Here is a 23,325-nt window from a genome sequence, read left to right on the forward strand (position 1 = left end):
GATATATTTTCAGAAAATAAGTTCTAATATTCTCATGCAATTTGCTAGTAAAGCAAATCTATCTTGTTTTGAAGATTTTCTTCTTGCAATATACATCAATTACATTGCCTAAGTGATATGTACATCTATAAAAGAGACGAATAACAAATTTTTTTAATGTAATTGACCATTCGCAAAGACCCGTCCCCCTTAGTTACTGTCGCTATGTCCGACAAGCTATGCCGCTCTCACGCCACACCATGTTCTCACGCAGTGAAAAACACATCGCGGAGCAGAGAGGACACTGACAACGCGCTGACAAACAGGACAGACCAGGTTACTTTTCGGTTACTTTTGATATTAAACATATTAAACAAAGTCTGCGAAGGGTCAATTGAAGATGTAAATACAACATGTTTTTATGACACTCAACTGCAGTGTCCAACTGTAACATGAGACATACCACCCGGTTTCACTGTTGAATTGTGAATTGTGTTTGTAGCTTGTAGCGTTTGTAACAAACAAATAAAGAAAACTTTGTTTCTAAACTAAGCAAACATACTACCTATCCCTATTTCTAAGAGCGATTGATTGAAGTCCATGTAAGATCATTTGAAGGTTTTTTTGTTTTTTTTTTCAGGGCAAAAGCACAGAAGGGTGAGAGGTCTGATCAAAGAAATGAGGGATTAAAACAGTATGAGTAGAAAAGTGCCAGTAAAAAAAATAAAGTGGGGTACGGGTTAACGTGTTAAATAAAATGCTTTTTTTCAATCTACCGAAAAGAGCACACTGATGCTATAGCAACAAGCTACACTTTTACGTGCATCTGATTGACAGATAATTCATGCTATCTTATTTCACTGTTGTTTCTAATGTGGAGGTTATTTCAGCTTTGTACAAAGTTTGCTTCGTACATTTAGTTTAACTGCATTGTTAAAGGTACCCTGTGTAGTTTTTTAAGTATTTTATTAGCTAAAATCAATGTCTTTATTCATAAATATGTCCTCATTGGTGTAGAATTACCTCTGCCAATTTCTTTGGAATTTCTTATCTTTATTTACATGGGACAGGTAAGTCCATAGAGGCTTCCATGTCGTTCCGCCATCTTGAAAAACTATAATAGCAGAGAGGGACAAAAAGCACTAGCTACCTCAACGCATTTCCACAACGCATTTTCGTTCAGAGCCAGCGTCACGTGACTGAAGCGGACAAGGAGATCAGTGAGAGGCAAGCACTTGTCACTGCCCCGGCAAATTTGAAAGGCTGCACTGCACGGTACTTCATACTTATGCGGAGCCACATGAGAAGGAATCCTCGTCACCAAAAAAGCAAAAAAAAAAATTTTTTAAAAAGGAAACGTGACCGGCGAATTCAAAAAACGAGGGTAAATATGGGGATAGCTTTTCCCAGGTGGAAAGAGCTACTGAAGGAGAAAGACTTTGAAAGGGATGCACGGAACACTGCATGAAGTTGCCTGCTTTCTTCTCCACAGGCAAGTCAATGTATGGTCAAAATTACAAGCTTTTTTTTTCATTGCTTGGTTGTGTAATTCATTATATATGCAGCATAACAGTAGAACATGTATAGTTAAACTCGATGAAGTGCTATTGGAAGACGTTGTTATAGCTTCTTGGTACATAACGTACCGTAGTTGCAAACACGCATTTGAAAAAGCGAGGCGCTAGAGAGCACTATTCGTTTGAATGCGAAATATAATTTCACCGCTAGATGGGAGAAATTCCTACACATTGTACCTTTAAAGTCAAGTCACATTTATTTATATAGCGCTTTTTACAATACAGATTGTTTCAAAGCAGCTTTACAGAGATAACATATGAATAGAAAATAATGCAAACAAGTTTGTTTCCAGAAGAAAATAGTCACAGTCCAGCTTAAAAAAATTCAGTGATGTTTCATTTTTGTTTTAAAAAAGTTATTAATTTAGTTTTTCATTTATATTTATATATATATATATATATAGCCGCTCTGGAGTAAACCGTGATGTCCCAACTAAGCAAGCCAAGCCAATGACAACAAAGGTCTTGGGAGAACCCAGGCTCAGTCTCCAGTCATCCTCTGGCCAATAAACGAACAGTGTATGATTATGATTCGGGCAGCATTATACTGTAGGTCAGAAGTCAGATTGGTTTGGAACAATCAGAATATTATCCAGTTCCATCTGGTTGAAGATCGGAGTCACGCCGGTATGGAGATGGGTTTGTTCAGGATCAGTGCCGTTGGCTGTCGTGTCGATGAAGGGCAAGAGGGCAAGCTTTACCATTCAACTGAATTGTGTGCGTGCATTTCAGTCACTTAACTTACATTGTTCTTGCTCCGTCCATGCAATAACTGTGTCCTTGTATGAGCCGAGTTTTCTATTTACCGGTACTTCAACTGCTCAGTACTCAGGTAATATCAATGGTATCAATGGCATTGCAACATTCACTAAAATATTGGAACGTTAGTGATACTACGGATTCAGAACACCAGTGATTGAGTGTCAAAGCGCAGCTGAACTGGAGGTTTTGATTGGTTTTGCACCTGAGTCAGACCTGTCTGTTATTGGCTGAAGCCTAGGGCTCCACCGCAGTAGTTTGAAAAATGTCTGTCAAATGCCAGCTCGCCCTGTTGCTCCGTCGGCACCTTTGTCAAAGTACTTTGTACTTTTGGTGAAAAATAAATATAGCGAAGTTGAATACTCAACTCAAGAAAAAGTAAAAGTACCAAAATGTATTTATACTCAAGGAAGTAGAATAAATAAATACAAATCTACTCAAGTACTGTAATTACTGTAGAGTATTTGTAATTAGTTACTTTCCACCTCTGCAAGACCATCAAACAACTGTGGTAAGTTGGATCAGTAAAAAAAAAAAAAAAAACGGTGAGTCATGTCATGTCCTGTTATTGCCACTGGCACTGCCTGCCACATGTATAGCCTTCTCTGTCAAGTGGTGAGGGTTACACATGTGATAAATGCAGGGAGATATTCAGGCTGACAGAAAAGATTTCAGAACTAGAGACACGCATCCAAACTTTATTCGAGGATAATAAGAATGCAAGGGCTTTAGATACTGCTATAGATGTGACTAGCTTAGTGAACTCTGTACATTGTTCGGTTCCGGCTGTAGAGCCCGTGCAGCAGGGCAACTGAGTGACTGTGAGACGACATAGTCATGGACAAAACACTGCTATAAATGGCGCAGATGCGCGCTTTTGTTTACTACACGCACTTACATTAATAAAAAATATATTTTTACATGAAAATGTACACATTGACTAGTTTGGCTTTTCCCAAACTATATTGCTATACTGAGATGAGTGAAATTGACTGAAATATATTGAACTAAAATGTCTTTGTATAAGCAACATATTAAACTGCAAATTAACATTTACATGCTCTATAATATAACTTTAAAAAAAAAACAATATGTTACTGACGTAATATGAATGTTTAGACAAAATTCCGTTGACCTGTTTGGAAAGATTATAAAGTGTTTTCTGTAAAATAGCCTACTGCCACATCAATAAAGCTTGTTATGCTCATATGCTAAATATATAATATAAAGTGTAAGATACAAATTTGTGAAATCAGACTTTATCCATTAATATGTTTATAAGCAACTGAAAAAAAGCACAAATGTCAGGGCATGTCAAAACTTCTCCAGGGCCCCAAACCCCCCTCAGATCCCAGAGGGTTAAATAAGAGGTAAATATGCAACATTCTGTAAAAACAGACACAGGAAGGGGCCAACCACAGCTGCACACATATGGTAAAAAACATGACAAGAATGAGGAGAATGTACGACCATACACGCTCACACGTTTACTTGTATGATATAAACAGTATATATTATATTATAAAACGGTTAGTTCCAATTCTTGATTCTGATTGGTCAATAGCTGTGTTGTATTCACAATAAAACACGGCTATGACCGCTTCACCCAACGGTTCTATGTATCACTGCACAACACCCCTACCTGTAGCAACCACTCTTAGCAACTTAAACACGTTTGATCTCATTGATATTGTTCATTGAAGCTATAGAAGAGTATTGTGAGGGATCAAGTAAGCGAGTGTACCTGCATTTACAGTAGACATAGCATTTTCCTTCAGGTCAGTCCTATATTCATAATAAATAAATCCGTTTGAATGTCCGCTGTGTTATCTTGTCCTTTTAACTGTTAACGTTAAGGGGTTTTCCCGTGCCTATATAGTCATCTGTCAGTTGCGTCTTCCTTCTCCGTGATCACAAGTTTGAGTCCTTTCAATGTAAAAGTCTTCTCTACTGAATGACTCACTCATAAAGGTCTTTGCCGCCATCTATTGGCGAAATAATGTAACGCCTGTAGCTGTTCACGGTCAGGGATTTTTTTCCAGCAGAAGGAAGGCTTTTAGTGATTTTACTTCATGAAACTTGCATAGATACATATTTTTGGGCTTTAATATTTGTACTGTGGTAACCGTTTTATAAAAGCAATAAGGTACTCGAGGCTAGTGCTGTATCGTGAATAAGGGTGTATTCACACCAGGAAAGTCCGATAGTTCACTTGCTTTGGTCCGGACCAAATAATTTTTTTGTTTTTTTTGTTTGGTACGGTTCGCTTTCACACTGCTCTTTTTGCAAGTGAGCCAAAATGTGTAAACAAAACCACACGTGTGCTAAGGTCGTCCATTCATTGGACAAGGATTCTCAAGTAGAGAAATATAGCCTATTTTTTTTTAAATGAACTAAGTTCACGTTCATTAGTTAAATTATTTTAACAAAGATGTAGGCTATTATTAATAATAATGCTATTTCAACACAATATCTCGTTATTTCGAAATAATATGTGTGCGTGCATCTGTAAATCCGGTGACGCGTGTATTGATTTTTATTAATAAACAAGTGTTTTCTCTAAAAGTGTCAGCTCGGCTGCAAAGATGAAGTTGACGATCGCCATCTCCGTGTGAACGCGCTTATAGAGAGAAATGCACATAAATAGGCTAAGCCTAATAATGGATAAGCTATGCCTACATAATCAAAGAGTAGCCTTTTTCTTTTTTCGTTTTGAATTATTTCGTTTAAAGTCATTTCAAGCTTTGTGTATTTGATGTATTTGTCATGTCTGTGTGAGGCATACATGAGTTTCGTTAAGTTAGGATGTGCTCTAGTTCACGTGCGCAAGTGAGCGCGCGGGCGCCTCCCTCCGTTATATTTGTTTCGTCGGCCTATTCATTAAATACAGGCAATTGGTTGATGAAAAATTGATTAAAATTAAGATACAATTTATACAAAACGAAATTCACTTTAAAGAAAGGCTTTCTATAACAACTTCAACGGTCAAAATCATGTCTGACCCGCTCCATGTCTCATTTTGCGCATCCTATCTCGGTCGTGCTGTTCACTTTTCATAAATCAACATAAATGGAAAAAAACAACAACATTATAATATTTTAACAAATATGAAACGCGCTTTTTTTAATGGCTACAACAGTATAGTAGACCTACATATCCTACTCTCTATTTGTACAAATTTCTGCACATTAATTTAATTCTGAAGTTTGCACACACAAGTTGAAAGGCATTTGTTCAAATCAAGTTCACGGATAATTGTGCGTGCATTTATTAGCCTAATCATTATGATACTAAAATCCTAACAAATAGGCTATACTGCTATGTACAAAAAAATCAGATGAGTTCTCTCGAAAAATCTCTCGTTCACGTTCATTGTATGAAAAGTGATTCGTTCAGTTCAGCGTTCGGCGAAAATACGAACGCGTTCAGTGAACGTCGTTCATTGAACGCGTTCATGCACAACACTGCCAATGATGCACACACGACGCGCAGAAAGACGCGCAACAGTAGTGGCCAGACACCGCGCCGGAATGGAATTCTCTTTCGCACTTGAACGAACAATATTGGGTCGATATTGATATTGGGCCGATATTGGGTCGGTTCATGTTCACATCGTAAACGAACCGTACCAGAGTTCGTTTGGAACCGTACCGAGACCACCTCTTCAGCTGGGTCTCGGTTCGATTGTTTGGTCCGCACCAGAGTTCGATTGCTGTATTCACACCTGCGCAAAAGGTCCGCACCAAGGTGGGAAACGAACTAGAGTTCGATTCAATCGAACCAAACAAGGCAGGTGTGAATACACCCTTAGTCACAGCTGAAGGGGTTACAGGCACTCCGCGTCGTGCCAAACAACGCCCTTCAGCCGTGACTTATTCATGATACAGCACAGCCTCTCGTACCTTATTACTTTTATGAAACGGTCGAGAATCGAGACATGAAAGTACACATCCTTCAAGTACACATCCTTCATACTGCAAACCAATATCGGGGACGGATGCATTTGAAAATGCATTTCTGGGTTAACATTTCTCCCACGGAGATTGGCTCACCCAAGTAGTCCCTTCTGATTACCAAAAGAGGAACTAGATCGGGGCATAGGCGAGGGGACTCCAGCCGAGTCTCGACTGCGGCACTGAGATGGTCATTCCCGCATTGGGTACATGACTCATCCACAAATGCCACCACAGGGTGCTTTAAGCCCAGACACGTAAGGCAATGATCGTGACTATCAGACGGAGCCAAGTAACGATCGCATCCAGAAATACACGGGTGGAATAACATCTTTTAAAAGACGCAGCGTCACATCCGTGTTTGCTCTTTTAGGGAAATTAGCGCACAGGGGAAATTAGCGCTTGAAGGAATTAGTGCAGCCTCCAGTGTGCAAGGAAAGCTCTTTTATGCTGTTATTGAAACAGCAGGAAATGCTCTTTAAAGATCGCGACCACCACTGCAGCGCCGCCACACCAACACTGGTAAGCAGAGCTTCTTCCTGACTTGTAGATCACTCAAACAGATGATTGCAGCAGAACAACACAAGTGCTCAGCTCCGAACCGAAAAGCTGAATATATGTTGCATATGATCTTCCTTATATTCGCGGGGTGGAGTTTACGATGCAAATTTTGCATGCCAATGTCCATTGACTCATTTAGTTTACACTCAAAGGTGATTGGGCTCTCAGGCGAGATCCCAATTCGTCAGTTCACTTCTGACGTAACGTCGAACGTGACTGACTGAAAGGGAACTACACTTACTGTAAAATAGCCCAAATACTATTTTATTCATGAACCATTCATTCAATTGTGGATGTTTTTAGAGGTCCACAAAGGGTGTTTTTTGGAGACATTTAATGCTCATTTAATGCTCAAACACTTAAGGAAAAAATTATAATTCTTGCCCTGGTCAATTTTGAGATTTCAGACTATTTGACTTTTCATAATATGTTGTTTCAGACTAGTGGAAAGAAAACATCAAAATACTTTATTTTATTTAGTTTTATCTGTAAATTTCAAACACCATACATACCTTTAAAGACTGTTTTCTCAAAATGAGTTTTCTCTTATGTACTGAGCCAGAAATCTCCACTTCAGTAGCACGTGCATACACCAAAATTAACAGTTTTATTTCTATTCTGAGTGATTTTACAGAGGGGTCATATATAATTTGCCTGCTTTTATTAATTTTATTCTTAAAAAAATGGTGAAATGTTTTTGTCGTTGTTGTTTTTCTGGATGTTGATGGTATTTTATGATTTATGTGTGATAAAAAAAAATCTGTAAATGTAATTTAATATATCAGCAAAATGAAAAGCATTTTGAAACTGGCTTTATCCAATGTTCAGATTTCTGTTCTGGAAATGTATGAAAATTGGTCCATGTTGTTTAATTAGATTTTGCTAATTTAAACTAACCTTTCCGAAAACTTATTGTAATACAAAAATGTCGGTTATATCTTTTTTATTTATTTTTGCTTATTCACATTAACCTAGCTTAACCTAAATTAAATTAAATTCAGTTACAAAAGAAAATAAATACCTGTTATGATTTAACCATGGGAAATGAAAACACAAGAACCCACAAACACCAAAATTTCTGGAAAGACAAGTGTTTTTCCTAAGGAAGAGTTAGTCACACAAGCCTGCATGTGTTTTTGTGTGTGGGTGTGTATGTATATGTGCTGGCAAGCAACGGCTCTTACTTTAGTAATTTGTTTAATGAAAACACAGGTTGTTTCTCAGGGTGTGATATGACAGACTTGTCCTTTCATGTCTGCAGGTTGTCCCCGTACAAGCAGCCAAACACGCGACCGTTAGCTCCATGGTGCATTCCATAAAGAACAGACTCAATCAAACAAACAAATCACGCAGGGCCTTCGGAATGCCGTGCTCTCTTAAATAAAAGGATTAAGCACATATGAGCTACTGCAAGGAATTACACCAGTCAGACAAGACCCTCTATCAAATAGTTTGTTTCACACTTCACAGCTAATATCCTCATTGAACATAGTCGTTCTTTAGAAAAATAATCACAGCAGCTACTTTCCTAGGCAAACAAAGTAAATGATTGCACTCGGAAAAGAGCAGTAACAAGACTGTAAAGTTAATTACACACACTGATTTCCTGAACCAAAGCCTATAACTAGCTCAGGGAAATATGCCAGTTGTGAAAAATACCCCTAATTTATGTTCCACTGTTTTATAGCCCTATTTAGATTAGGGCAGCACAATGATTTAGATTATTTTATTTATTTTTTTAAGTGTATGCACTATGAATAACAAATGCTTCTGTGATTGACCTGGTAACTGACCTGGTAAGACATATTTTATTATGGGTGCACAAAAATGTGCAGCTTACCAATATAACCCAAGTCTGCATGGGTGTTGCACTCAGATATTTATCTTAGAGTCAGACTATATGCTCAATGCAGGGATAATAACATTAATCATTACATAAAAACTACATCTGCAAGAGCAATCTGAGTAGATAAGATGAGATAAGATAAGACTTTTGCTCAATTTATTTATTTAATATGAGCTAAAGCAACACAAGTGCTGAATATTTGATTACAAATTAATTCCATTAAATTTACTCCACTTAAATATATAACTATTAAATTGTACTTAATCCATTTGGTTTGGAACTATATTAATCATATTTGTTGCATTAACAGAAACGTTGTATTGCTTTAACATCTCTTGCTCTGCATAATGGATCAGGATAATACACATGGTGCTTTTATAATGTGTTTATTTTATGTGTAAATTCAAGTCAAGTTGAGTAAAAGCAGACCACTTTTTTAATGTTCAGTTATGTTGACATTTAAAAGAGTTTCTGTTTTGAAAATGATTTTATAGTTATCATTGTGCTTAATTTTGTGTAACCACTTGGTCATTTTTGGTTTACCTGTAAAGAAATATAATATATTTTATAATTAACTTGTATTTGTTTGAGTGATATAACCCTTTCAAAAGGTACCACAGTTATATATTATAAACAGTTATTATGCTATAAAAACAATATACTGGAATTTCAAGAATTCAGCTTGAAGATGATCAGGAAAACATAGCGAGGGAGTTTCTGTAACCTACTAGAAAAGGGTGATCCTTATTTTCTCTAAGTCTCCCTCTCCTTCCTCTGACGCACACACAAACACACACCCGTGGCCGTCCTCTTGCCCCAGCTGCAATTATCAACTGAGTGTTTCACTTCTCTGGACTAAAGGCAGTTCTTTCCTGGACGGAGTGTGACTCAGACGCTTCAAACAGAGGTAAGACACATCGCTGCAATTCCCATGCAACAGTCATATTCCAATCAAAGCTGAGGGAAGCTCAAAGTCTAAGGGTTCTGAGATGATCGCTTACTGTCACAGCTAAACAGGGGACAATCGTGAGAGAAACTTTAGAGAATCGCCATTCAAAGTAAACACTGGTTTAAGAATACAGCAAAAAAATGCCCGATAAAGTGACAACAGATGGTGAATTATGGTAATTACATTTACTATGCTTTCAAATGTCAGTATTTAGATTTCTTTAGTTGGTTTTATGTAAGTTTGAAGTATTACTTTTGCATTTCATTTCTTTGCTGTCATGTATTAAGTCAAAGCAAAGTCCTGCTCACCAATCCTCAAAAGGGTTTTATGACAGGGAAGGTAAAGTTCAAAATAAACAATGACACAGAAGAATTTAGGTTTCAGGAACACAATATACATTTGACTCAATGAAAGACGTGTTTGCAAAGAAAGCTCTTGTTTCTGTATGCCAGTGAGAACGAAGAATGGAATGAGGGTTTACCTGTACAGTGTTGAACTGACAGTGTATAGGTGTAACAACCCCTGAGCTGGATAATAGACAGAGGTAATTCAATAAGACTACAAATTCAGCCATGGATTAATGAATAAGAAAAGTGGATCACCTTTCAGACACTGGATCACAGACACACGTATTATGCAGAAAGCCTAGGAAAAACTTCCCGCGTTAACGGATAAACTGCAACTTTTGCTATTAAAAGATACAAGGTACTATATACAAACATTTAATATTTCTACAAAATGGCCTGAAAAAATATCTGGACACTTTTGCCACCAGTCAAAATGAAAGACAAATAACACAGGGGAACTTTTATAGCAAAATATTCCACAAAAAGTTGTATTTTGTCATTTGAAAAATTTACAAAGTATAATATAGGCTTTAGGTATGACATTATGAAATTTAACATGTTCATGTTCAGAAATGTTGTATGGCCAAAAAATGGGGCTTACCATCACAATTTCAAGCACAGGAGCCAAACCATTTCCACAAGACGGAAAAAGTATCATCCCAAAAAACGTCTTTTCTGGAAGAGGCATGCGGATCATAATTAATAACTAGGATGTTTTTTGAAAAGCTTTTGATTGATGTAGAGCATTTGGAAAGCACAGTGTGGTATATCAACTTTGTCTTTCGCTGGTACTTGCTAAATTGAATTTTTACTTTTACACCAGGTTTGCTTATCACCCAGACACACAAATTCCGATCTGCTCGGCACCCCTATTTAAAGAGCATGTGTTCAACAGATTGGCAGGTACACTCAGTGCTATGTGCAACTCCAGATGAGCAGATGGCAAAAGTCAAGGATTTGCGGTTTTGAAATGCAAACGACCAGCAGTATGTTTTTCTAAAACCTTCACCTGAAATCGTTCAGGGTTAAATAAACTCTCCCTCACTCCATAAACTATAGCAAATATACAAAGCTTATAATATGTCCAAAGCTCAAGAGCTACAAAGCTGTCCATGGGCTTTTCTTTACATGCGCTACTGTATACGTTGATAGATAACAGCACTGCAAGCTGCTCAGATACTGTTGGCAAGCTAAGAAATTTGCACACACGTGCAGGGAGTTTTCTGTCAAAAGTAGATGATGATCTCAATCAAGACCCTCTGGAAAACTGAATAGGAATGACGACATGGAAGAAATTATCAGTATGGTTTTTGTTGCAGAAATGTTTTTTGTCTTGCACACTTCGCTCATTTAAAATGTGCATATTTGAAGGTACACGTGGATCAAGCAAACAAAATAACACTCAAGTTAGAACGAAGCACAGATGACACACTAAATTGACAATTAAATGAAAGAAGAAATAAAAAACGATAAAGCGTGCACAGACATCTAAAATGTAATCAGATTTGTTAGGCTGTGCAGAATCTAACGGCATTATGCAGACTTTATTATAGACAGATGTGAGTTTTAAGGCGCTGAATCTTAAGATAACGTATAAACTCCATAATTCAGATTATTGTCACGAAAATTCACTAAATGAAAGCTCATTGCCAGTTTGTAATGCAGAAAAACACTTGACAACTTTTTTCATTAAGTAAAAATAATCTGCACTGAAAGCAGATAAAATGTATTATATTAGGTAATATATTCAATAAAAATTATGAATATATAAATATATTTTCTAAGGTTACAAAACACAATTAGTGGTAAAAACCTGTTTGAACTCTAAGATGTCCAAAACATTCAAAGTAAGGAGGAAAGCTATTATTTTATGTTCGGAGGTCTTAATTGTGATTTAAAGGATGTTTAAAGCAATTCTGTCTGGAAACAAACAGACGTGAGCAATTTCATACTTCTACTGTATCTCTACTATTTATTTATTTTTCACTTAGAAGAAAATTAATCTTTTTAGCACTAACGCAGCAAAATAAAGAGCAAAAGATGCACATTAGATGTGTAATTGATTCTTTGGGTGGCATTTTATTATTCTTGTGTCACCATTTTGTGAATTAATATATACTGATACTCCCAGACTGAACATACATTGAAGAACTTGAGTATTGTTTTAAGATTGTAATTTTAAATGTATATTTGTGTCCTTTATGGATGTATGGATGTATGTATGTATGTATATATGTTTAATATTGTATGAAGCCAGAAAAATGTCACTCAGTCAGACAGTAAAGTGTTTATCATATTATATTATATCGTGAAGATATACTGTAAAAAATATTTTAAGTTGTAAACAAAGATTATTTCAGACATTCTAAACAAAATTTCTAAGTGAAAATTGTTTCAAAGTAAATTCTACACCAATAGTTTTTTCCATGTGTGCAATTTTTTCACATTTTCTCTGAGTGTATAAAGAACTAAAAATTAAATGTAGCACCATCAGCAATGTTTACATTCATCCACTCTCTCTCTCTCTCTCTCTAGATCAAGATGGACTTTTATGATAACGATCATGACTATGACCATAACAATAGTTCTAACCACAGTGACTATGACACGGATTATGACATGCACACAGTTTGCGACAAACAAGAGGTCCGGTCTTTTGCTGGGGTTTTTCTGCCAGTTGTCTACACACTAGCATTGATTCTGGGCCTGGCCGGAAATTCCCTGGTCGTTTTCGTTTACCTTTCCCACAAGCGGTTACGGACCCTGACAGATGTCTTCATCCTCAACCTGGCCTTCGCAGACCTCCTCCTGCTCCTCACGCTGCCCTTCTGGGCAGCAGATGCAGTGAACGGCTGGGAGATTGGTATAGCCGCCTGTAAGATCACCTCCGCCCTCTATTCCACCAACTTCAGCTGTAGCATGCTGCTGCTAGCCTGCATTAGCATAGACCGCTATCGTGCCCTAACCAGAGGCTCCACCGCAACCCATGCCCCAAACAGGAACAACGGCCGAAGGCAGAGGATGATCATGTGCCTACTGGTTTGGGGGCTCGCCATTGTCCTGGGATTGCCAGATATGGTGTTCTACACAGTGACGAACTCCAACGGCCGTAATAACTGCCGGGCAGTTTACCCGCAAAGCATGGCACGGGCGGCTAAAGCAACTATGGAAATTCTGGAAGTGTCTCTGAGCTTTCTTCTGCCTTTCCTGGTGATGGTGTTCTGCTATTGTAGGGTGGGAGTAGCGTTGAGTCAGGCCGCTACAGCGGGGGTACGCGGCGGGAGAAGATGGCGAGCTTTTCGGGTGTTAATAGCGGTAGTAGGAGTGTTTCTATTGACTCAGCTCCCATATAATCTGGTAAAACTGGTCAAAGCCCTGGATGTGATCTACATTTTAGTGACGGAATGTGAGCTGAGCAAAAACCTGGACCGGGCCAATCAAATTACTGAGAGTCTGGCCCTCACGCATTGTTGCCTGAATCCCATGCTCTACGTCTTTATTGGATCGTCCTTTAAAATGCATATTCTGAAGCTCGTCAAACGCTGTAGCCAGACAGGCAGAGGGTATCGGCATGGCAACGAGCAGCCCACTGTTGAGATCTCCCTTAAGTCAGGCACACAAGTCCAGACTCACTCTTTGTCGGAAAATGAAGACACGACTACCTTCACCATATGACATGGCAATAACTATGAGGACTGACAACTAGCCTATATACCAGGACTTTATATCTAAATGTACTTAAATGGTGTTTAAGTAACTTTGACAATAACAGTCATGTACAATGTTCATTAAGTACAAAGTATAGTTCAGTTTTGTCCTAGTACAGTTTTATACTCCATTTAATAGCGAACACAGGGTGTCGACACATGTACACTAAAGATTCATCCTTGTCCAGTGTCTGTAATATTTCTCTCCTGAAGTTATGAAAGATACAAATATTGTTGTATTAGTTTACACCAAAATTGTCATCTCTTAACCCCCTCATACAAGCTCTCGTCTATTGTTATTGGTGCTGCCATGTCCGTTACTTTTTTGACGGTAAAACAAAAATCAAAAGTGTTGCCACATTGTAGACAAACTAATTAGAGCAAAGGAATTCAAGGAACATGTGAAAGCTTGAGCATACAGAGTATGTGCAGTTAGAAAAATTCAGCTGGGTGTGTAAAGTATGCACATACTATGCGGATGATGAAATGTATGACATGCAAACTGTACACATACCCTAACATACAAGTAAAAAATCTAAGTCAGGTCACCTTTAAGTATATAGCGCTTTATACAATGCAGATTGTTTCAAAATACGTTTTTGCAATGATAACAGGAAAATTAGTCAATGACGCAAAGAGTTCATTTTGGCTGTACATGTAGCACCTCTAAAATAAAATAGTGTTCTTCAGCTGAAGTCAATTAAGTGTCAATTCAGTTCCATTGTAAAGATCATCAATTAATTAGTTAATTTAATCTATAAAGCAATCCCGCAGAAAAACAAAAATAACGTCATCCAGCTCAGTTCAGTTCTCATCCAATGTCAGTGCAGTCAAATCAATAACATTGTTGAATATTAAGGGGGCTTTCACACTGGGCTCGTTTGTTGCGGTCCGAGCCCGAGCGCGATTGTTACCGGCGTCCCCCGCATCGTTGGTCTGATCGAACCCTGGTGCATTTGCGTGCATATTACGTCATCGCAAACGTGTACTGCGCATGATAGAAAAGAGTTAAATGAAAGAAAGCACCCTAAGTGTCCCCAACTAAACAAGCCAGAGGTGACAGTGGCAAGGAGCCCAAACTCCATCATGTGACATCTCTTCATCAGTCAGATCTCTTCTGGCCAACGAACGAACACATTGTGATTATGATTCAAGCTACATCACAAGTCATAAATCAGATTGTGGATCGGCAGCATTCAAATATTTAATTCAGTTCCTTTTGCTTGAAGATCAGATTCACCACAGCAGTATGGAGACTGGTCATTTGTCTGTGCAGAAGACTTGTCTGGTTCTTTCGGACCAAATCATGTTGTTCATCAGTAAACTTGCATTGAATCTGTGCCTAAAGAATTCCACAAAATCTGTCTTTAACAAGCCTTGTGTGTTTATTAAATATTTTGGATACTAATGGTCTCTGCTAACAAAAATAGTGTTTTTTATTCAGTTTGAGTTAATTATATTCCACAGAATTCCCACATCAGTGCAGAAAATGGAAAAAAAAAAACAGAGCACAGATTCCATGTGGGAACATTTATCAGTTGTTATATTGACTACTTATAGAAAGACGTTACGTATTTGTAAAGTAATAATATATATCTCCAATGTAAATATATGTTTTAATTAAAGCCTACTTTATACACTTGGAGTTTTGCCATGATTTTGAATGATGTGTGTGATTTCATAGGTTTGTACAAAAACACAAAACACCGACATACACAAGTCACATGTACAGAAGATTATGCTTTATGCACAAGATAGAAGCCACAGCATCTGATTCTTGTTGAAAGTGTGCGGCTTTGATGGAGAGTATGCAAATTAATGGGGAGGTTATTATGACAGCGCAGATGATATGTGGAAAGCAGACTGGAAAAAGAGGTCCAGTAAAATAAAAGTGGTCAACCATAATTTTATTTAAATGGGGGGGGGGGGGGGGGGGGGGGGGGGAGTAAAAGCACAGAGAGAGGCATGGAGAGAGAAACTACACAAGAGTTTTTTGGGCTTAATGAGCAAGTTTTTAGACATAAAAAGCCATATGTTTTACTTTTATGAATTATTAATGTCTGGTGCTCTGAAGAGTCCAGGAAGTTAAGTTCCTCCTCTTAAGATACTTAAAAGTTGGCATTATTTAACAAAACTGTTTGATTTAAATGAGGGCACTTTGATAATACAGTTAAAGCTACACTTTATGGAAAATAGGTATACTTCTGCTGCAACAGCCACCCAAACTGATTTATTTTATTTTATCCATCTGGAATTGACTAGATCATGACAAGTGCAGTTTCATGCCAAAAGCTGGACAAGTGGTTGAAAGGGCTGAAAAGGAAGGAATAATGACATAAGCCAAAAAAGTAAAGGAATTTAGGAGACAGTTAAATGAAAGTTATTACATTTTGGTGAAAGTTTACAAAGACAGCACACATTAATATAGCATGCACAAAAAAACATGAACATGAATTAAGAAAGGAAAGTAACATATTAGGAAATTCATTTTGATTGTTGACTTTAAAATGGAAATATACTCAGAGACTAGCAGAGGTCATGCTGAGCAGCAGAAGAATGATTTAACAGCTTATCTAAGGTGCAGATGGCGAGGAACTGGAAAAAGACAAGAAAACAAAGAATATCATAGATGGAAAATTGTAAAAAATCTAAAGCCAAATCAAGTGATTCAGACCCAAATCAGGTGCCAATAACAATAATTAAGGATGTGTCATGCAGACCATGACACATCTTTAGATATTGTAGATAAATATCATGATAAATAATTACATGTGTGGGTGACGTTTGCAGGAGTGTGTCTCGTTCGACCAAAGCAAATGTCAATTGTGTTTGTGTGTGCTTTACAATGTCAGGACATTAATAGCATGCTCAGAAGCTGTTACTCACTATAATGACAGAGTGTTTACTACAAATGACTAGATTTCTCCGTTTGTGAGTGCGTGTTCAGATGCATGCATGGCCTGAATGTGGGTTACGGGATGTAATGACACATGAAGCGGTTGGCCAAAGTATCATTGTTTTGTTCAGAAACCCTTTCCAACTTTTACTTTGACAATTTTAAGAAAATCCAGCATTTAATTTCAACCAGTGACAACTGGAGATTCACCCGTTGTAAATTGCAAAAGACTTCGGAGTGGCTACAGAAAAAAAGAGACTGCAACCGGGCACATGTGAAAACAAGGATAATATCGGATGGGCATTAAATGTAGTCATTTAATGCTGAAGTTGTTAACATTACAATTTGAGAACAAAGTACAGTTTGACGTGATATGATAAGCAAACGTTAGATTTAATCAGCACGATTTACTACAATGCCTTTTCCCTCTTAGTTGGTCAGAACAGTGGATGTTACTTACTTGTTGTTCAGATTCAATTTTTCGGTGAAAATTCTTATCTTGGTCATACTTCCAAAAAGTAAAATCTGTGATTCTGAATGACATTATCCACACCAACTGACAGCCGCACATTTCCTCAAAACATTGGATTCATCCGCACTGTGCCGTGCCGGGGCACAAGGCACAACCCACGTAAAGTTGATAATTCCACAAATAACTGCAATTGCAAATTTTGAACAGAGATGGTGACAAAGAGGAAAAACTACAGACTGCAGCTTTAAAGCGTCAAGCTACTTAAAAATTCTCATCACTAGCATAGACTTCAGTGTTAATATCAGAACTAGAAACGTTTATCCCAGTACTTCTGTGAGCATTTGAATTATTATAACAGAATATACTGTGGGGTTGAAAAGACTGTTTGTGAAGCTATTTTATACCTAGACAACTGCTCTCTCTGCCACAGCGGCAGCACGAATGCAGATCTGAATGTTCTGTTGTGATCGTTCTTGTCAAAAGTTTAATAGACATAGCCAAATCATTGTCATTTAGGAATAAGATCGTGTGAATGTTTGAATTGAGATTGTGATCTTTTAACGATTAATTGTGTAGCACTAAAACATCATCATTTATTGTCTATCCTGTTTTTGACCCTCTCTTTTAGGCGTGCAAGATTCAAGACATGGAAGCAGGGGCGTTGGACAGGGAACTAAGTACTAAGAACTAAGTAACAGGGGCCCTCAGGGAGGGGGGTCCACACATATATATTGATAATCCATAAAATGAATATGACAAAATTACAGTTATAATAACATGCTATCAATAAGAATAACACATTTCAAGAGTCAGTTTTTACTCTGTAAATATTAGAAATGTTCTTTACATGCCTTGCGCGTGCCCTCCTATGTTAGCGACATTTTCACGTTTTTGAAGTTTGTGCATATATAACTTTTAAAAAAATGTGTATTATTCAACACATGCACCTTGGTTCACCTATTTCAAGGTGAACCTATTTGCGTTCTCCAGCCGCCAGGCACTGTTGTCGTGCGAATGAGCAGGTCGGACCGCATTAAGGGTTTTCTGTTAGAACGGTGTTGTGTAACACCCTAACAACCTAAGCCCTTAAGTTAATAACTAATGATCTTTGCAACGGAAGTGAATCAATCAAAACTAACTTTAGCTGGACAATAACTTTATAGAGCTGCTGTAAAGCCAAAATAATCTGTTACTTTAATTCCCTACGATCACAGTAAAGCTGCTTTGAAACAATCTATATTGTTAAAAGTGCTATATAAATAAAGGTGACTTGACTGTAATCTTCAGTGTTGGGGAAAGTTACTTTTAAAAGTAATGAATTACAGTATTGCTTTACTCTCCAAAAAATTAACCAATTGTGTTAGTTACTTTTTATAAAATGTAATGCGTTACATTACTTTTGCGTTACTTTTTCTCACCTGGGCTGGGCTTGCTCGTTTGTTTTTTAATAACAACAACAAAAAGTTATATTTTTGGCAAATGTTAAGGCCCTTTAAGCCTTTTTATTAGTATGGTTGAATTAGATCATTTAAGGTCAGCAGCAAAGACATTATTTAATATTTAATCTCACTTTATTAACCAAAGTATATTTGTGTCATTTAATATAGTTAATTTTGAGATCGCATTTTACTGTTTTTATTCATTTTGAGGAATACTGAATGTTTTTGTGCAAGTAACATGAGTGAATGCATGCTCTAGTGGTGGGCGGTATACCGGTTCATACCGAAAACCGGTGTATATTTTCGTTACGATATACATTTTTAATATACCGCCATACCGATGTATTTAATTACACAACGTCTTCGGAGCGAACGTTACGCTGCGCGACACTGTTTCAGACGGACCCTTTACAATGTTGCAAGGCTTGGTGAGGGTAAACACAGCAGTGCTCTGGTGTTACGTTACAGGGAAGATGTATGCTGCAGAACTAGAACATGACACAGAAGAACTTGTGCCAAAAAGAGGAGCCGGGGCTGTTGTTTGGAGGTTTTTTGGTTTCCAAAAAGAAAAAAAAGGTTTCGAGAACCGTTCATCCAATCGACTTCACAAGGGAGTGCAGTGTCGCATTTGGTGCAATATAGATGGACACGCGAGACGCAACATTCAGAATTATTTCAGAATTCAGACACATTCAGAATTAATAAACTTTAGTAAACTATAGAACAGCGCGAACGGGAAGCGGCGCACCTCAAGCGGGCAGGGCTTATTTGCTCCGAGAACGGACACTGGCTATAGTAATATAAAACGTAATCTAATATTTTTTTGACTAACAAATTACTGACACAGTAAAGGGTAGATTTAAATAAATAAAAACGAAATTGAAATAAATAAAAACGAAATTTAAATAAAGAAAAAACGAATTTAAAATTAAGAAAAACGAAATTTAGATAAAGAAAAACGAAATTTAAATAAAGAAAACGAAATTTAAATAAACGAAAAACGAAATTTAAATAAAGAAAAACGAAATTTAAATAAAGAAAAAACGAAATTTAAATAAAGAAAAACGAAATTTTAATAAAGAAAAACGAAATTTAAATAAAGAAAAAACGAAATTTAAATAAAGATTATTTATACAAATATTTTTTTATTTTTTTGTGTATATCAAATTTTCATAAAAAATATTTTTGTGAAATTTGCACAGTAAAAGTTCTGTACTTTGACTGCAATTGTCTTTGCATTCTGATTCCTCACTTCATTAGAATCATGACTGGCTCTTCTGGGGCCATGCAAACCTGTATTACTAGTGTGGAATTATTCTACAATATTCACTAATGACAGTAAAATAGACCATCCTACGTCGATTTACTGCAGTAATTCCTCTCTCAACCAGTAGAAAATGCATTGAACACCTTATGCATGAAAAAAAAAAAAACCGTCATAAACCGGAAAACCGGGATAATTTTGAAAAAAACCGTGATATACATTTTTGGTCAAACCGCCCAGCACTAGCATGCTCACATTTAGTCTAGAACTACAATAACAATCATGTTTACACAGCGCGCACACACACACACACACACACACACACACACACACACACCTCCTCACTTTATTTCTCTCAACATGAGGACTTATTTGAATTTGAAAAAGTAACTTAGATATTGTGTTGTAAATTGAAAAAGTAATGCGTTACTTTACTACTTCCTTGAAAAGGTAATCTGATAACTTGTAATGAGTTACACACAACACTGGTAATATTCACGCTCAGCTTATAGCTCCACTACCATGAGAGAAGCACCAGAAGCCAGGTTTGTCTTTTGAAGAGTTGAGAGTTGAGGCGGGGAGTTCTAATAATAATAATAATATGTTTATTTTTTTATAGCGCCTTTCAAGAACCCAAGGTCGCTTCACAAAATAATACAAACAGTTGACAGACAAAGAGACAGGCAATCTGCTTATTATAACAATCAAACAAGCAGAAAAGCAGATGGAGACAACCAACATGAGAAATAATAGAATCAAAGAAAACATAAATTTCAATAAAGTAAACATGTAACATAACAAATGAAAAAGTGGAAGACAGAGAAATAGAGAGGAAAATAATGATAAACGGAGCATGGTGAATAGATGAGTTTTAAGTTGAGAATTGAAGGTCTGGAGGTTAGGAGTGGCAGTTTATTCCATAGCTTAGGGCCTATAACACTAAAAGCACTACCACCCACAGTAGAGAGTTTATACTTTGGTACGACAAGCAAATTGTCATTGCTAGATCGAAGCGTCCGGGCAGGAACATATTGCACTAATTCAGCAAGGTATTGAGGTGTGGGGCCATGACAGGCTTTACAAACTAACTAAGTTTAAACTGGATGTGATTGACCACAGGAAGCCAGTGAAGTTGGTAAAGAATAGGAGTGATATGTGCAGATTTGTTTTGCACCATTTGAAGGCGATGTATAGCTTTGGTGGGTAAGTCGCTATATAAGGAGTTACAATAGTCCAATCTGGAGGTTATAAAAGCTTGAATAACAGTTTCAGTGCTCATGCTCATGGTTGGAGCGGCGGACGGAGTGTGAGGCACGCGAGCACTGAGCCGACGTGAACTCGCCACTGAACACATCATGCTCCATGTCAGGATGCCGCCGCCGCTGCTGCTTCCTCAACCTTTACAACTCTTTTTATTTGCAGCGTTGAGCATTGTAGCCAATCACAGAAAACTCTGTTGGGTGCATGAATGCAGTGGCCAATTAGAGGCGTTTACGTTAGTCAGAATCCTCTCCGCTCAAAACGTGGGAGCTTTCTTTCAGGCCGAGCTCACTGAGTTCTAATAAAGAATTCTTACATTATAACCAACAACGTGTAGACACGATGTAAGAGATTCATTGTGCTTGTTTAATTATAAGTTTGAGTTTTCACAAGAGTGCAGAACCGAAACTAAAGTTTTTGACAGCTTCAGTGATTAAAGGGAGCACACTTTGCGAGCTTTCTGTATATATCCCATTCACTATTTCAATAAAAGTTGTTTTTCATGCTGCTAACACATAACACAGTGCACATTTTCAGGAGTGACAACCGCATATGAATACGGGAGTGAATCCATTAAATTATTGTTCCATTAGTCTCTCCTGGAACTGAAATGAGTAACAATTATAGCAATGGACGGAATAAATAAATAAAAAGATATGTAATGTGTTGTTGTTATTCATATTATTACTGACTTTTCACTTGATATTTTTAGAGAAACGATTGCTTAATTAAAAAATATTTGAAAGTTACATTGTAATGTTTTAAAAATCTGTTATATGGGAACCCTTATACGTATAGCTGTAGCTGAATAAAAAGCAGACAAGTTTTGACTGATGAAACCTGAAGACAATAAACACAATTGATACAATTTATGTCTTTTCCAAGCCATTTCTGGGTATTTTCATAACAATAAAGTATATGAATAATGCAGTGCTAATTAACATAGCCTTAATTACAATATAGAAACTATTAAATAAATGTTCTGCGATAAAAAAATGACATTACTTAATGCACAAATGTTTGTTGTACATAAATCATAAAATTATCATCAGGAAAATATAGGGAAAACATTTGAATACAAAATTATTGGCTATTGTTCAGCAGTGTATTTGATTTCTTAGACAATTACACTTGACGTGTGTGCCCCTCACTTCTGAAATGATGGCTACTTGGCACTTGGTTGTGCGCCCGGGGCCCATTATTTGGTAAATGCCCACAGCTATGATTGGGTAACAGTTTTGCAAATTAGAATAATTTTCAATGTCCCAGCCGATACACGTGTAGAACTGTTTTGAAAACTTTCCGATGCTGAAAAATGGCATCTGGTGAAACTCAGCCAGGCATACATGTTTGAGCCAGAGTTTGATACCAAATCAAAAGAACCCATCGGATACACCTTAATTAGGATCCTCCAGACTGCGGTAATTAATATCTTTATTTAAATGTATTCCTTATGTATTTGTGAATTAGTTATTACATTATATTAGTGCTTAAAAGAAGACAAAACGAATGGTGTTTCTCTCATTACATACAGTAGTTGAAACACGGCCCTAAAAGTAAACGGTTTAGAAGCCTTGCCCCTAGGATTTACGACATGGAGAAATGTAATCCGACCAAGAAGAAGAAGTAATCTCATCTTACTCCAAAAACACAAGTTAACCTCATAATTGCAAATAATTACATGAATGTATATGTATATTAAATACCAGTAAACATTTACAAACATTATAAACATTATTTTTAACTTCATTTAAAAATTATGTGAACAAACAAATAGTATTTTTAACAAAGTTCCAGATTGTGTCTGTAAAACACAGTTCATACACGCTTTCCTAATGTTAGGACCACACGGAAGGCAACGCAAAGAGTGTTTCTCACAACTTAGCATTGCATAATGTATTGTAATCCTCTTAAGCATCGCTATCTTTTTATTGCTTGAGTAATTCTGCATTTGTGTCTCTCTTGTATTCACGCACCTCCAACTAAATGCACAAATAGGTGGGCAGGGCTAAGGAAATGATGTAGAAGTAGGCGTTGTTCTTCTGCAGAGGCGGTCTTTCCTTTCCATTATGACGTCATATTGAGACAAAAATACGTTTTTTTTGGTAGCTTGCTTTCAATAAAAGCTGTTTTTGAACAAACAAAGAAGTTTTGATTTCTGAAATTTACAGAATGTTTTTACAGTACAATGACCTCTTGTATGACAAGATCAAGGAAATTTTTATTTCTCAGTTCATGACACCTTTAAGTTGGAAATTGGAACACTTAATTTTGTAAAATATAATAATAATAATAATAAATTAATTATATAATATA

General features: G+C 36.9%; 2 protein-coding genes across 2 annotated transcripts in view; one reads left to right on the forward strand and one right to left on the reverse strand.

The window, feature by feature from the left end:
- acad11 (acyl-CoA dehydrogenase family, member 11) overlaps nt 1-23,325 on the reverse strand; it is a 69,865-nt gene that overhangs the window by 27,141 nt on the left and 19,399 nt on the right. The window lies entirely within an intron of this gene.
- Nucleotides 9,405-15,320, forward strand: ackr4b (atypical chemokine receptor 4b). The gene is made up of 2 exons (XM_079600931.1): nt 9,405-9,582; nt 12,507-15,320. The coding sequence occupies exon 2, from the start codon at nt 12,513-12,515 to the stop codon at nt 13,644-13,646; it is 1,134 nt and encodes a 377-aa protein (XP_079457057.1). The 5' UTR covers nt 9,405-9,582; nt 12,507-12,512; the 3' UTR covers nt 13,647-15,320.

Source organism: Phoxinus phoxinus (assembly GCF_949152265.1).
Source record: "Phoxinus phoxinus genome assembly, chromosome: 24".
In the NCBI taxonomy this organism is placed as follows: Eukaryota; Metazoa; Chordata; class Actinopteri; order Cypriniformes; family Leuciscidae; genus Phoxinus; species Phoxinus phoxinus.

Bases quoted from the DNA above. Each gene is read 5' to 3' on its own strand.
- ackr4b (XM_079600931.1), top strand. From the start codon at position 12,513: ATGGACTTTTATGATAACGATCATGACTATGACCATAACAATAGTTCT.